The sequence below is a fragment of the Eurosta solidaginis genome, chromosome 1 (assembly GCF_040869045.1).
Source record: "Eurosta solidaginis isolate ZX-2024a chromosome 1, ASM4086904v1, whole genome shotgun sequence".
In the NCBI taxonomy this organism is placed as follows: domain Eukaryota; kingdom Metazoa; phylum Arthropoda; class Insecta; order Diptera; family Tephritidae; genus Eurosta; species Eurosta solidaginis.
The window spans coordinates 366,022,406-366,039,728 of NC_090319.1; the positions used below are offsets into that span (position 1 = coordinate 366,022,406).

Below are 17,323 nucleotides of genomic sequence, written 5' to 3' on the forward strand. Positions count from 1 at the left end.
GATAACAATGCACTTCGACTTTCTAGGATTTAGACATAAACCATTCATGGAAGCCCATACACCAATTTGACTAAGGTCTTGATTCAAGTTACTTATACATAAACTCATACAATCGACAGGACAGCACGTATACAATTGAACATCGTCAGCATAGATGTAGACGTCACAATACTTAAGAACACGAGGCAGGTCAATAATGTACAATACAAACAACAAAGGACCAAGGATTGACCCTTGGGGTACACCACGCGAAACGTCTAACAAGTTTGACTTTCTATTATCTACACATACTGCCTGCGTTCTGCCGTCTAGATAAGATCTGATTAGGTTGGTTGCATGACTGGAAAAATTAAACATGTTTTCCAGCTTTTTACATAGTAGGGTATGGTCAACAGAGTCAAAGGCTTTAGAGTGGTCAAGAAGGGTTAGGAAAGCCGTAAAGTTATCATCTATGCGCTCCCGTATATCTTCTACCACAGAAATAAGTGCCGTAGTACAGCTCCTTTTTGGTCTGAAACCGGACTGATGGTCCGTTAAAAGTTTATTTGCATGCACATATGTGGAGATCTGCCCATGTAGGATGCGATCAACGACCTTCGAAAGAAAAGGCAGTATGGCTATCCGCCTGTACTCTTTGTTTTGTTTGGGAATGGGGATAACTTTAACAGCTTTCCAACATTTTGGAAAGACAGGTGGTTAGGATAGAGTTTATTAAATAGGTTATATGGCGCAGGATTACGGGTAGAATAATTTTCACAAATTTTGCACATATTCCGTCTAAGCCTATAGCGGTGGACTTCACAGAAAGTATGGCTTTCACAACATCACAGTCATCGAGACGAACAAACTCGAGAGGACTACCATCAACATTTACACGATCACCGTAGTTGTCAATACATACATTAGCAGCCGAGGGAGGTAACTTTAAAAAACTATCATTGATATTGTTAACATCTACGTCAGGGGGGACAGAGAGATCGGCCTTGGATTTGTCAATTCCAATTTTCTTGATCCTATTCCAAGTTTCTTTTGAATTTAAAGCGGTGCTGAACTTATTTTCGTAGAAATGTACTTTAGCCGATCTTATGGCTTTATTGGCAGTGACTCGTGCAGCTTTGAAGCGCATGTGCATTTCCACAGTTCTGTATCTTTTCCACCGGGAATAAGCTAGATTACGTAAGTGAATTAGATGCATAATACTGGCGTCAAACCATGGATTGGTATTGTGTTTCGTCACCTTAAGTTTCGTAGGAACGTGGTCGTCGAAGAGCTTATTTATACTGTCTTGAAGGAATTTAGCTTGCCCATCCACCGATGCCAACGTTCGAATCAATCTCCAGTCGACAGACTCCACTGATTAGACAGACTCCACTGCACGTTTATCGTGCAGAACGTCGTTTCTTCTATTTGATCCGCCAACATCTCACCCCTACTGTCCGCCCGCAAGTTTGAATGCCATAGATCATGATGGGCATTGAAATCGCCTAGGATAATGCGATTGTTGCCAGTGAGTAAGGCCCTGATATTAGGGCGGTATCCACTGGGGCAACAGGTGGCAGGAGGGATGTAGATGTTGATGATTTCTAGGTTTGCATAGCCTGACGGGACAGATAGGCCTTGGCGTTATAAGAAATTGTCCCAGCGGTCGATGCCAGGATCAAATATATAATATTGCACAGAGTGGTGTATGATAAACGCGAGACCGCCTCCATTTCCGCTCTCGCGGTCTTTCCTGTGGACATTATACCCAGAGCAGGTCTGTAATGCAGATCTTGCTGTGAGTTTAGTCTCTTGAATCGCAGCAATGCGGATGTTGTGCCGCTTCATGAAATCGACTATCTCCGTAATCTCCCCAGTTAGTCCATTACAGTTTAACTGCAGAATTCTGAAGTGCATAAGGGGAGACGCCGCCACTTTGGGGGTAAGTGTCGGGTGACTACACCTGGGTTGTGGAAGGCCAGGACGCAATTGCAAGCATTGGGGTACCCGGATGATTTGGGTTTGCGACCTGGCAACATGGCGCGATGAAACCCGTCGGGGGGTTGCCGTCGCGGAGACCAGAACATCTAGGAAAGTGGCACCACCCAAGGCAGGAGCTGCATTGGGCGGATGTCACAAACCTATATATTCGGTGCTGGCAGACGGTGCAAACGGAGGTAGGGACTAAGAGTCTGTTTCCCTGACCTGCACGATTGCTGCCGGAAAAGAGGGGGGAGAAGACGGGGGGAGGGGCTGATGCTCAGCATTGCTACCAACTCAACTACGAAGGTAGTAGTTATGAGTGGTATCAGCTGTTTGAGTTGTTGGCGCCGTGGGGAGCAGCAGCGGGTACTTGTTGTGGCTTGCTGAGCAGCGGGGCTGCTGGAAGGTAGGGGGGGGGGGGGGGGGCCGCTTAAGCGTAGACTACGGGACGCCCTTGGGCGTGAACAACAAGGAGCCACAAAAGATTTATAAAAGTTACGTGGACGTCGGGTTTTGGGATCAAGCCCAGAACAACCTGTCCGATGCAACCATCCCTTGCACGAGACACACTGAACAGAGTATGACTGTCCTAAAAAGATTCTTTTCCGGAAGATGCAGCAAAACCATTTCTCAGGACCGGGGTCAGGAGACGGACCCGGATTGGATTCGATGCCTTCCCGGAGTAAGAGAGGATGGAGCAGTCCTGCTGCAAGGAGCTGCTGGAAGGATCACAATTTGTGGGAGGGACGAAACAAATTAAATGGGGTCACACTGAAATGACAGTCCTTGGTCGGGAAAAATCCCGAGTCGCTCCGTTACATAGAACCGACTACCTTGGGACGCGATGTTAAGGGCATCGATATGCACAATATCGTTGTAGATTTCAATGCAGTTTTTGACCTCATCCTGTTATCACCTTGTTTCTGTAGTAGCCGAACAAACACACCACAAAAAACTAATAAAATGTGGGCATACATATATTCAGTCTTTGTTGGATATAAGTCATTCTGACGAAGTCCTCCCCGAAGGCTTTGGGGAGCGTTATCGATGTGGTGGTCCTTTGCCGGATACAGATCCGGTACACTCCGGTAACACAGCACCATTAAAGTGCTAGCCCGACCATCTCGGGAACGATTTACTATATGGCCACATTAAACCTTCAGGCCATCCCTCCCTTCCCACCCCCAAGTTCCATGAGGAGCTTGGGGTCGCCAGAGCCTCGTCTGTTAGTGAAACAAGATTCGCCGCGGATAGGTGAGGTTGACAATTGGGTTTGGAGAAGCTATATATTGCGCTGGCAACCTGAAAGGGTTGCGCTACACAGCCCCTTGAAAGCTTGGCCACCCTTGACCCCGCGAAGCTTGGGATGGACCCACCGTGTCCAAGGATTATATTTCAAAATATTTGCATTAATAGTGACACCTTAAATCAAGGAGGCAAGTTTCTGCTGAATACCCTGGGTATCCCAATAGCCTTCTGATTGAAGAGGCCCCGTCTCCCAGGACTTAAGATGTAATCTCCGCAAGCACCTGAAAACTGAGCGGTAGGAAGAAAAATATCACAAAGTAATCCATCAATACTCGCCGGACCTCTATGCCAGGAGTTAACCGGCTAACCCCGTTCTTAAAATCAACAACCCCAAACTCACCGTAAAGGAAAGCAACCTACCCAGGGAGACGCCGTCCCCTTTATCGCAACTTCGTTCTGAATACTATAACAGTTAAAACTCTTACATATGTACCTGTCCGGAATCAACGCCGATATACATTATGTATTTCCTGCGTATAACGTGTCCCATATTTTTTTTTTTATTTTTATTTATTTATTTATTAGTCTACAAATTTAACAATTAATCAGACTAAATATAGTTACGGATTACAGAAGCATACAAATTGACTCTACTTGTTGCGTGTCAAATATACATCAGCTGCTCGAAATCACGTCCATTCCGACAGCACTAAAATTAGTTCCCGTTGCTCGGCATCACAGCCCATCCCGGCAACTGATTTCATGTTGTTGTTGTAGCAGTGCTTCGCCCCACCTAACAGACGCGACCGATCACAAACTGTCATCAATATCCTCTAACGGGAGTCCAAGGAAACTTGCTGTTTCAACAGGGGTGGACCATAGGGAAAGGGGTGTTAGAGGCGTTGGTTCCACATTACAATTAAAGAGATGGTTGGTGTCATGTGGGGACACATTGCAAGCGGGGCATACATTTTGTATGTCGGGGTTGATTCTGGATAGGTAAGAGTTTAACCTGTTACAGTATCCAGAACGAAGTTGAGCCAGAGTGACACGCGTTTCCCTGGGGAGTATGCGTTCCTCTTCCGCAAGTTTTGGATACTTTACTTTGAGTACTGGGTTCACCGGGCAATTCCCGGCATAAAGGTCCGACGCCTGTTTGTGGAGTTCACCAAGGACCTGCTTATGTTTTTTCGCTTCATACGGCTGTGTTCTCAGATGCCGTATTTCCTCAAAATGCTTACGGAGATGACTCCTTAAGCCCCTAGGCGGTGCTGGCTCGTCAATCAGATGTCTGTTGGGATGCCCAGGTTTCTGGGTATTCAACTGGAACTGTTTGGTCAGCATCTCGTTTCTTTCCCTGATGGGGAGTGTTCTCGCCTCATTATGTAGATGGTGTTCTGGGGACATAAGAAGACAGCCCGTGGCAATTCTGAGAGCAGTATTTTGGCAGGCCTGTAGCTTCTTCCAGTGGGTAATTTTTAGGCTTGGTGACCATATGGGTGACGCGTAGCACGTAATCGGCTGGCTAATTGCTTTGTATGTAGTCATGAGCGTTTCTTTATCTTTTCCCCAGGTACTGCCAGCAAGGGATTTGAGGATTTTGTTACGGCTCTGAATTCTCGGAACAATTGCGGCTGCGTGCTCACCAAAATGTAGATCCTGATCAAACGTCACACCCAAGATTTTGGGGTGTAGGACAGTCGGTAGCGTAGAGCCATCGACGTGGATGTTCAAAATGGTCGACATTTGGGACGTCCATGTTGTAAATAAGGTCGCGGAAGATTTAGTCGGTGATAATGCCAGGTTTCGCGAGGCGAAAAAACTGGAGAGATCAGGGAGGTAGCCGTTTATTTTATTGCATAGCTCATCGATCTGTGGGCCTGGGCCTGTGGCCATTACTGTGCAGTCATCGGCGTAGGAAACGATTGTGACTCCTTCCGGTGGTGAAGGTAGCTTAGATATGTAGAAATTAAACAAAAGTGGGGATAGGACACCACCCTGTGGCACCCCTTGTTTAATTCTCCTTGGCTTTGATGTTTCGTTTCTAAATAGCACCGATGCCTGCCGACCACCCAGATAATTTGCGGTCCACCTTTTAAGACATGGGGGAAGGGTAGACCCTTCCAGGTCTTGCAGTAACGAGCCATGGTTGACCGTATCAAAAGCTTTTGATAGGTCTAGCGCTACGAGTACTGTTCTATGGTGGGGGTTTTGATTTAAACCGCAATTTAACTGATTTCATAATATACATATATGGGGTATTCCATCGCATTTCGACCAATTTGGAACCCGACCCCTTTAGAATTGTCTGAAAGTTGTTCTTCTTTTTCTAGCTTGCGAAAGACGTTTTTCAGAAGTTTTTCAAATTTTTTCATCCAACTCAAAAAAAGTTATGAATTTAAAAAAAAACACAGTTTTTGTTTTCAAAATGCTATAACTTTTTCAAAAATTGACCGTTTGGGATCATTTTTTTTTAAATTGTTTTTAAATGTACTTTTCGGAAAAAATTCCAAAAAATTTTTAGTTTTTTTTGGAAATTTTCAGTTTTTCGAGATTTTTCGAATTTCGCCCTTTTTTTCTCATAAAAAACTTCAATCACTTCTGCAATCATCCCCACTAATCCCGGAGTGGGCAGAGCATTTTTTTTATTTAATTGAAAAAAAAAAACTTAAAAATTTTTTTGCATTTTTTCCGAAAAGTACACTTAAAAACATATTTTAAAAAAATTATCCCAAACGGTAAATTTTTGAAAAAGTTATAGCATTTTGAAAAAAAAACCGTTTTTTTTCAAAATATTTAAAACTTATTTTGAGTTGGAAAACGGCGTTTTTTTCAAAATGCTATAACTTTTTCAAAAATTGACCGTTTGGGTTAATTTTTTTTTTTATATGTTTTTAAATGTACTTTTCGGAGAAAATACAAAAAAAATGTTAAAGTTTTTTTTTTTTCAATTCAATGATTGAAGTTTTTTATGAGCAAAAAAAAGGGCGAAATTCGAAAAATCTCTAAAAACTGAAAAATTACAAAAAAAAACTTTAAAATTTTTTTGAATTTTTTCCGAAAAGTACATTTAAAAACAATTAAAAAAAAAAAATGATCCCAAACGGTCAGTTTTTGAAAAAGTTATTATAGCATTTTGAAAACAAAAACGGTGTTTTTTTAAAAATTCATAACTTTTCTTGAGTTGGATGAAAAAATTTGAAAAACTTTTGAAAAACGTCTTTCGTAAGCTAGAAAAAGAAGAAAAACTTTCAGCCAATTCTAAAGGGGTCGGGTTCAAAATTGGTCGAAATGGGATGGAATACCCCATATATGTATATTATGAAATCAGTTGCCGGGATGGGCTGTGATGCCGAGCAACGGGAACTAATTTTAGTGCTGTCGGAATGGACGTGATTTCGAGCAGCTGATGTATATTTGACACGCAACAAGTAGAGTTGCGATGTGCGGTAAGTCTAAGCGTATTCTAATATTGGCCGCACCAAAGATATAAAGAGAGTTTTAGTAATATATGGATCATCGAATTCTTTAGACCATCGTTTGACGAACGCCAAAGTCCCTTTGGCTCTGTTCACGCAACCTTCTATGTGCAATTTAAAGTCGAGTTTAGGGTCCATCGTATCGCCAAGGTCTACAAAACTAATGACTTGGTTAATTGTGTAATCGTCAATCATATACTCGTAGGATTGGTATGATTTCCTTGTAAATCACATGAACTTGCACTTCGGAAGGTTTAGTGACATTCTATTTACACTACACCATTCGACTAGACTATTCAACAACAACAACAACAACTAGACTATTCAGATCCGATTATGGATTTGATCTATTCCACAGGTGAGCGGATAGGCATAAGAAGTTTGACATTATCAGCGTACATTAGCGGCTTGCAGTACTTCAAAACATTTGGAAGGTTGTTAATGAACAGCAGAAACAGCACTGGACCAAGGTGGCTGCCTTGAGGAACACCAGAAAAAAAATTTATAGATTCTAACCTACAGTTATTAAATATAACTGTTTGTTTTCTATCCATCAAGTATGAAGATATCCAAGATAGAAACAAAAGCGGGAAGCCAACACGATCGAGTTTGAACAGAAGAAGTAAATGGGAAACTTTATGACAACAAACAATCTTTTCAATTGCAATGTGGAACCAAGTTTCCTTGGAGTCCCGTGAAAAAGCTAAAAATATAAGTTATCTAAATATCCGCAGTAATATAAACAAACTTGTATGAAATGAAATTTTCGTGTTCCAGAATTAATTGTGCAAATTTATTTTCCACGACTTTTTTAATTGCAAATTTTCTGTGGAATTTTTTATGTCTGTATTATGAGAGTTTTGCGTCTTTTTCCTTGTTTATAATTATATTACTCGTATTGTTTTGCGGGAATTTGTTGATGATTAAGCGTCACTCAGTCTCAATCGACAATAGTGGCAATTGGCTCCGTTGGCATTGGACATGTGGCATCGATGACCGAAAAGCAGCTGGTGTTTTGCATGCAAAGCTTTTAACATGCAAAACAACAGAACAATAAAACCGAATATATACATCGGTACATACGTGCTGTTGCATATTTGTATTTTCATTTAAACATTTTATGCATAGAGCACCTCCCCCTTTGAACATTTCATCATTATTTTCCTTCACACATATGGATGCATGTGGTAGCGACACTTTAATAAATATACACATACGACGAAAATGTCTAGAAAAAAAAAACCGCATACCTACATATACAAAGAAAAATTGATGACGATAACAGAAATATTTGCACATTTTTAAATTAATAAAATGCGAACAGCATCAGGCAGTCCCAAATTTGGCTGGGTTGTTCGATAAAGTCGTAATTAAAAAGGGGCGTAGCGTCAGCAGAAAAAGGATTAACTTACCTAAATCGTGGCGAATCCTTGAGGCACTCCTCAAATTCAATGGTAGCACGCATCTTGCCCGTTTTATTTGCAATTTACACACTTTCAATAAATTTTTGTAGCACCACTTCTATTATCACTTTGACCTTTAAATAGATTAGCTTCGTGCGTACTTTTTCAAATTAATAGACTAACCACTTTTTTCACAATTCAGCTGTTGCTCTTCCACATTCGTCATCAAGAAATCTTCTCTGCGCATTCAAAGATTTATCTGCGCTCATTTAGTTGCGATTTTTTTTATTTCTTCTTTTCTCTTAAACAATTTTGCATTTCGTGGTTTTTGTTGATATTAGCTAAACTGTTTTACTTAATGAATAATATGAAAACGTAAACTATTGTCTAAATTTATGAATAATAAGAATTGTAATTAAATATTACGCACTAGCCAATAACAGACAAAATTAAACCAGCCGACTTTTTGCGAATTAAATACTGATGGTAGTTTATTGATATCTTTAATCTTTATCAATTTCGATAACGTTGCAATACACAGGGTTGATGCACGATGTACTGTAGTGGACGCGATCTCAAATTCTCGATATGTTGTCAGGGAAGAGTGTAATGGGCCATTTAATGGAGACTTATCCATAACCAGATAAAACAGCTGATCGAACCAACCAACTATCGTGAGTTGAAAAGGGAAGCGAGACGCCTTTTCAGGAAGAAAAAAGGAGAAGCAGAAAGGCGTGAGTGCGAGGAGCTTGAGCTGCTAGCCACCAGGAATAACGCCCGAAAATTCTACCAAAAAATACGGCGACAGACGGAAGGTTTTAAGACCGGGGCAAACTCCTGTAGGAATGAAAACGGCGACCTTGTAACTGATGTCCAGAGAGTGCTTAGAATATGGAGGGAACACTTCTCTGCTCTCCTAAATGGAGGCAGCAATTCACCGCGCAGAGATGAAGAACCCGATCCCGCAATCGATGATGATGGAATATATGTCCCCCCGCCCGATTATGACGAAGTTAGAATAGCAATAACCAGATTGAAAAACAACAAGGCCGTGGGCGCTGATGGATTGCCTGCGGAGCTATTCAAGTTCGGCGGCGAGGAGTTGGTAAGGCGCATGCAGCAGCTTCTTAGCAAAATATGGGCGGACGAAAGCATGCCCGACGGTTGGAATCTAAGTGTTCTTTGCCCAGTCCACAAGAAGGGGGATACTGCAAAATGCACCAACTATCGTGGAATCAGCCTTCTTAATATCGCATATAAGGTCCTTTCAAGTGTATTGTGCGAAAGATTGAAGCCCACCGTGAACCGGCTGATTGGACCTTATCAGTGCGGCTTCAGACCTGGTAAATCTACCATCGACCAGATTTTCACAATGCGCCAAATCTTGGAAAAAACCCGTGAAAAGAGAATCGACACACATTACCTCTTCGTCGACTTTAAAGCCGCCTTCGACAGCACGAAAAGGAGCTGCCTATATGCCGCTATGTCTGAATTTGGTTTCCCCGCAAAACTTATACGGCTGTGCAAAATGACGTTGAGCTGATGGTGTTCAGCTCAGTCAGAATTGGGAAGGACCTCTCCGAGCCGTTCGAAACTAAACGAGGTTTCAGACAGGGTGACCCCCTATCGTGCGATTTCTTTAATTTGATGCTGGAGAAAATTATACTAGCTGCAGAACTTAACCGCACTGGAACAATATACTATAAAAGCGTGCAATTACTGGCATATGCTGATGACATTGATATCATCGGCCTAAACACCCGCGCTGTTAGTTCTGCTTACTCCAAGCTGGAAAAAGAAGCGGTAAAGATGGGTTTGATGGTGAATGAGGACAAAACGAAGTACCTGCTGTCATCGAGCAAAGAGTCAGCGCATATGCGCCTTGGCAACCACGCTATTGTTGGCAGCCATAATTTCGAAATAGTAAAAGACTTCGTTTATTTGGGAACCAGCATCAACACTAGCAACAACATCAGCACTGAAATCCAGCGAAGAATTAATCTTGCCAATAAATGCTACTTTGGACTAGGTAGGCAATTGAAAAGTAAAGTCCTCTCTCGGCGAACGAAAATCATACTCTACAAGTCACTTATCGTACCCGTCCTGCTATATAGGGCAGAAGCATGGACCATGAAAACAGCAGATGAAGCGGCTTTGGGAGTGTTCGAGAGAAAAGTTCTTCGAAAGATTTATGGACCTCTACGCGTTGGCGATGGCGAGTACCGAAGAAGATTTAATGATGAGCTGTACGAGCTATACGCAGACATCAACATAGTCCAGCGAATTAAAACGCAGCGGATGCGCTGGCTAGGCCATGTTATGCGAATGAAAGATGATGCTCCGGCCAAGAAAGTGTTTCTATCGGAACCCGCCTATGGAAGCAGAGGTAGAGGGCGGCCCCCACTCCGTTGGAAGGACCAGGTGGAAAACGATTTAAACTCCCTTGGTGTGACCAATTGGCGCCGGTTGGCGGAGCGAAGGAGCGACTGGCGCGCCTTGTTGGACGGCCATAACCGTTTAGACGGTTAAGCGCCAATTAAGTAAGTAAGTAAGCATACCATAGCCAACCAATTGGTTTTTGGTTTCTCGCCATATCCATAACCTAAAAATATTTGAGTTGGTAAATTTAATAACTTTTTGTAGATTTTATTCATAGTTTTGGATACGCTATGACTAAGAGACTTATTTTTTGTGGTATATGTTTGTAATTTTTTGCGTTTTCTTCATTTTTATGAAATTTTCACGATTTTTAGATTAAGGCACCAATAAAGCAATAACTGATGCCAATTTGATATAGATAAGTAAAAATATGGTTTTGACTATGGCTTTAGGGTTAAGGAAGTTTAATTGGCCCTTAAGGCGGAAAACCTGCTAGCAAATATCGACTGAAAGTGAAGCTCGCAAAAACCAAGTGGAAGTGTGTAAAGGAAAAGGTGAAATAAGCTGATTGGTACTTTTCTAGGGATTTTTATACGACAGCATGACATCCTATATTGGGTCCCAGGGCATATAGGAATAGATGGGAATGAAAAAGCAGATGAAGTAGCTGAAAAAGGCGCATCCCTTGAAGCTTGGTCCATAGACGTCCCGATTAGACTGAGCGAGATTAACAGAAGGCGAGAGGTGCACATGATCGACCAAGCGGAAAAGGCGTGGATTCAAGCGCGGGGCTATAAAGTGTCGAAGATTATGTGTAGGGCTTACAACCTTATACTAAAAACGTTGCTTCTATCATTAAAAAGAGAGGACTGTATACTCATGACGGGTATTCTGACTAGACACTGCCTTCTGGAGTCACATGCCTACAAATTAGACTTGGTCAATGATAGCAGATATATGAAGTGCGCGTTGGAGGAGGAAATGATCGAGCACGTTTTCTGCCTTTAAATTAGGCTTGGTCAGTGATAGCAGATGTAGGAAGTGCGGGCTGGAGGAGGAAACGATCGAGCACGTTCTGTGCTCTTGCCCTGCGCTTGCCGGGATAATACTCTAGCTATTAGGAGTAATACAGCTGTCAGATCTAGAAACAGCAAGTGGCATAAATCCTAGGAAAAGCTTCTAGTATTTGCCAAGAGGACGGAGTTATTTTATAACATTGGACCTGGTTTTTGATAGGGTTTTTCAGTTTGGTCGTTAAAACAAACTTCTGGTAACACTACGGACTTAGGCAAGGTGCACACGAGGCTACGCGTCATAGACGCTGCAGGCGAAATTTGTACGCTTTGATGCCGAACACATCTATTTGAAAGGAGAGATGCATACGAGGAGTCAGCTGAATGAAAGCGACAAATCATGAAATTTTCGTGTAGCTAAGCGTTGAGCAATGTTGGTCGCTGAGCGTACGTACGCTTGAAAAAAAGGAAGAACAAGATATTTATTTACATTTTTTTGTATGCAAATTTGTGTAATTAGTTAAAAAAAGTTACTTTAGTTAATAAAAGTGCATGAAAGGTATATTACCAAAGCGAAAAAGAGTATTAAACACTACAACAGTTTGGTTAGACATCGTTTAAAAGGCTAAAAAGTGTTGAAAACTAGAAATCACCCTTTTCTCTAGTCCGCGGTGGTTTAAAATTGCCTTTCATAATTTACAAAGGCACGGGGATGCTTACAACGTTTAATACCTATTTTCCTTTGGTTTCGGGGACGAATATAGCTGAAGATATTTAATTTTTTTCAATAATTGTTTGCTTTTTTTGTAGCGACGCTCGAAAGTAGCTTCGTGTGCAGATCTTGAGGCGTATAGAAATTGTAGCTATATTAAATATCTTGTACGCGTCTATGATGCGTAGCCTCGTGTGCACCTTGCCTTATTCAGTCTATGTGAGGTCCTCATGGACTGGCCAGTTCAGCTTAACCTAACCTATTGCGGCTGAGCTTGCGAAGACGCTATTCACAATTTTGTGTAGAAAATCCCAAAGTATGTAGGTTCGAATCTCAGCGGCGCCACACAGAGTTCGATGTTTTTTTAAGTATATACTGTTTTTTAATTTTTCATATGCTTTTTTCAATTCGAGGAATAAAACAATGTATTTAAAGTGCTTTTCGCTAATAATTTTCATACTTTTTCTGAAATTTTAACGTTTGATATCTGCCCCGGCCCAGCTCGCAAATTAGTGATTGCTTTTGTTAGGCTGGAGACGCGAGACAGCTTACAGAATGGCAAATTGTCTCAAAAGTGATTTTCACCCCAAATAGGCTCTAATACTATGTCTCCACGGCACCGAAATTAAAATGATTTCGGAAGATTCTTAATTTCAGCCGAAATTAGCTAATTTCGTTATGTGAAAACTGACAAACGAAATTAGAAATTCTTTTTAATTTCATTTTCAGAGTGGCACTCTGTGGTCGATTACAATTTACACAAAATAATCGATGGTCTGTCCGCACTAGCTGTCAAATTTCAAAAACATGTTTATCTTAAACGTTTTAATTCGGCTGTGGGGAAAAAAGCGAAACCAAATGTCATTTGAAATTATGCAGAAGAAAAAGCATAGTCGTGCGGACAGGAATGTGATTTGCGAAATCATATTACCGAAATCGTGTACCGTGGAGATATAGTATAATAGTAGGGGGACTCATGATAGCATATAAACTTATAAGGTGTAAAATTATATCCCTTTACACACGCGGTTATATGAACGCACCTAGTAATACTCTTGATAAACTTGATTGTTTTTCAGCTGTATTATTTCCAAAAACATTTTTTTGATTGTTATACAAATTAAAAAATACCAAGATTAAGTGAAAAATCAAAACTAAAACGTCTTTACTTGCTGGTGTTGGAGATTTTTGATGAAAATGCCGTCTGTAATGTCTGCAAGGTTGCATTCCTTTGAGTTTACCGCGTTTACACAATGAAATGTGCGCGTAAATTTATACAAATTAGGGGGACTCATGAAAGCATATAAACATATAAGGTGTAAAATTATATCCATTTACACACGGGGTTATATGAACGCACCTAGTAATGTTCTTGATAAACTTGATTGTTTATCAGCTGTATTATTGGCAAACAAAATTTTTTGATTGTTTTACAAATTAAAAAATGCCAAGATTAAGTGCTGATGTTGGAGATTTCTGATGAAAATGCCTGCTGTGATGTCTGCAAGGTTGCATTACTTTGAGTTTACCGCGTTTACACAATGAAATGTGCGCGTAAATTTATACAAATTGTGTAAATGATTTTTCATACAAAATTTGACAGTTCGTTTACGCACTAGATAAATTTATACGTTTACACACTTTATAAGGCATTTATACGGTTACATGAGTTATTGTGTAAATGATTTTTCATACAAAATTTGACAGCTCGTGCGTAAACTAGATAAATTTATACGTTTACACACTTTATAAGGCATTTATACGGTTACATGAGTCCCCCTAGTGACTAATACGCCAGTTGCATGGCTCAAGTATCCTTGTGCCAATTACCAATTTGCACAAGGATTTGCCCGGTGTGTGCACTGGTTGCGCTTTGCGCAGAGAACTGCGCTAAAATCAAAACGATTTTAATCATAGATGAATGGATTTGCAACTCTTTGTTTCGAGAGAGCGCTGTCAAAATGCACATTTTTTATAACATTTATCAATGATGCCACTCCAAACAAAAATGAATAGATCTGAAAATGTGGATTTTTGACATACATTTCGGCGATTATAGTTTCAATCATTTAATAAAATGATAGTCGTAAAATATTTATTTCCTTACAGTTATTTTACAATAATACGACTAGTTAGAGTTAAATATAAACAAATCTAAGTAAAATTTACATTTCGATTAAATTAATTAGTCAAATATTGTAACGCATTTAACTCGCAGTGAAAACCATATATTCTTTTGAAATTTCAGTAAATCGGACCTATGATATAATAGTTAACATTATTTAATGGATATGGCTTATCCTACATGTCTGGCGTTCCAGGTTCTGTGATCAAAATGGACTGGTTGCATCGGGAGTTCATATTTACAAAACCTATTTTTAGTGATAACTTTTGAATGGGAAATAATATTTACCCTCCGCCTTCGAACTAATAATACTTACACTAAAACAAGTATTTTTATCCTTTTTCCCATAATTTTTGAACGCTATTCTACAGTTGTAGGTCAAACTAAAGTTTACCAAAATTTTTGGCACGTTTTTCGTTTTGGCTGGCACATTTTTTGTTCTGGCAGCCGCTTCAGCTGGCGCGAGGGATTTATCTGTGATTGTTGCCAGCAACAACTAGAAGATAAATCCCTCATGAGAGCGAAAATATGAGAGCGTAAGCAAAAGATTCGTATCAATCTAATCTATGATTTTAATATTTACGCATGTCTGCAAATACTGCACATGCTTTTTTCTTCGTGTGTGGTGAATCTTACACAGTTTACCTGTGGTTTCTGATAATATAACATCAGTAATTATTGCTTAAAAATGTTAATATCGAAGGCGTAAGGACCATCTCTAGCTTGTAACAGGAATTCACACAAATTCAATAATACATAATAATTGTTTATCAATTAGAACACATGTTTCATTTGTTGCGCTAGTTGAAAAATGAATATTGCGCAGTGCTGCAATGAGTTGAGCTGCTCTTGCAACTAAAATATAAAAATTATAAATACAATGGAAAATAAACGCTTCTGGTGCGAGTTTTTCGACTTATACTGTGAATTACCAGCACTGTGGAAAATAAATAGTGTTTTTTTTATACAATTAGTGCCTTTTTTATACAATTAAAACACATGTGTCATTTGTTGCGCTACATTAAAAATGAATATGGCGCAGTGTTTTTGAGCCGTGTATGTCAAAATTTTCATTTGCACAAATTCCGTCGTTTTATATTTGCGCATGGCTTTTGTGTCATGTATGGGCAGTCCAAAGACGGCTTAAAGGGCCCATTACTGATACTTAAGGCTCCGTTACTGATACTTAGCATAGACTTGACTTGGCTTGCGAACTGTCACAGTTCTGTTAAATGAACATTGCATGTTACTGATTACTCAAAACTTAACTTGACTTAGAAGTCTGTTGAATTTTGATTTTCTATGTAAGTTCTAAGTGACGTTTACATTTTGAGATGCCATTTGTTTGTTTCCATTTCATTTTGACATTTTGTCATACAAATTGACATTTATTTAAAAATAAATTTCAACGCTGATTATGATGCCAGATTTTATGCGCCAAGTGGAGTATAATCGTGGCTAAGTTACCAAGTTTACGCCAAGTCAAGTCAAGTCTATGCTAAGTATCAGTAATGGGGGCTTTAGCATAGACTTGACTTGGTTTGAGAACTGTCACTTACAGTTCTGTTAAATGAACATTGCATGTTACTGATTACTCAAAACTTGGCAACACTTAACTTGACTTAGAAGCAATTAGAAGTCTGTTGAATTTTGATTTTCTATGTAAGTTGTATGTGACGTTTACATTTTGAGATGCCATTTGTTTGTTTCCATTTCATTTTGACATTTTGTAATACAATTTGACATTTGATTATGATGCCAGATTATATGCGCCAAGTGGAGTATAATCGTGGCTAAGTTGCCAAGTTTACGCCAAGTCAAGTCAAGTTTATGCTAAAGGGCGAATTAATGGTGACTTATAACCATAAAGCCATAACCAGATAAATCAGCTGATCGAACCTACCTTATGGAAAGGAATGTAATCGATTAATGGTGCCATACCATAATACTATGTTCAAACAGAAAAATAAATTTAGGAAATTTCGATTTGAATTTAGTGCTGTTCATACAACTCGATTCAGCTTGCACAATAGTAATTTGGTAGCTGGTTGGCTCATCTCTACAGCAAGAACATACCTTTGTTCAGACTGTCAAAATAAACACGCACATTATTAGGCGAATGAAATGGAATGAAAACATAAAATTTTGAAATTTTTGTGTGTTGTAAGAAAATGTGTTCAATGTTTTGGTTTAATTTTGAGTTTGCCATCTTCTTTTGACAATCCCTACTTCAGTGAAATGAAAGACATAAAATCAGCTGATGAGATGAGCCAACCATATAGTTTAGCCATGCGTAACTGACGTTTAAATGTACTCAATAAACACACTTTACAATGTTGCATTTGCAGTTTGAAACAATTTATTACGCAATTTTTTTTAAATTGGCAATTTATTATTACAATTTATTATATGACAAATTGCGTAATAAATTGCCCAAATAGTATAAATTGCCAATTTGGTGTGTGTTTGAACCTAGTATAACGCTAACGCCATAGCCAATCAATTGGTTTTTGGATTCTCGCCATATCCATAACCTAAAAATATTTGAGTTGGTGACTTTAATAACTTTTTTTAGATTTTCTTCATTGTTTTGTATACGTTATGTCTAAGATACTTATTTTTTGTGGAATATGTTTGTAATTTTTTGCGTTTTCATCATTTTTATGAACTTTTCACGATTTTTAGGCTAAGGCACAATTAATCGATCACATTGTGATGGTTATGGATATGGGTATGGTTACGACTATGGCGTTAGGGTTAAGGAAGTTTAATTTGGCTTTAACAGCCTGATTCTAATGTGGTAACAACTTTCTTCACCACGGCAACTTTCTTCATGTGGTAACTTTTGTGCCCTTTTGGTATTCTGCTCACGAAAGTAGCCGGATAATTGTTTACCCACAAAAGTAGGTGGTTACATCGAAATAACCACACAACAGCTGTTGTCTAGAAAAAGGCTAAACTGAAAAATAAAGAATTGTGAGCGCAAATAAGTAAACATAATA

The 17,323-nt window shown here is 39.5% G+C and overlaps 1 protein-coding gene across 3 annotated transcripts in view; it reads right to left on the bottom strand.

Moving 5' to 3' along the window:
• The window catches only part of CenB1A (Centaurin beta 1A), a 55,736-nt gene extending 47,182 nt beyond the window's left edge, over positions 1–8,554 (bottom strand). For all 3 annotated transcript variants that reach the window (XM_067762872.1, XM_067762871.1, XM_067762873.1), the window contains exon 1: positions 8,102–8,554. In XM_067762872.1, coding sequence (XP_067618973.1) covers positions 8,102–8,154 — 53 coding nt within the window. In that variant the 5' untranslated portion in view covers positions 8,155–8,554. The remainder of the gene's footprint in view (positions 1–8,101) is intronic.
• Positions 8,555–17,323: the final 8,769 nt, after the last annotated feature.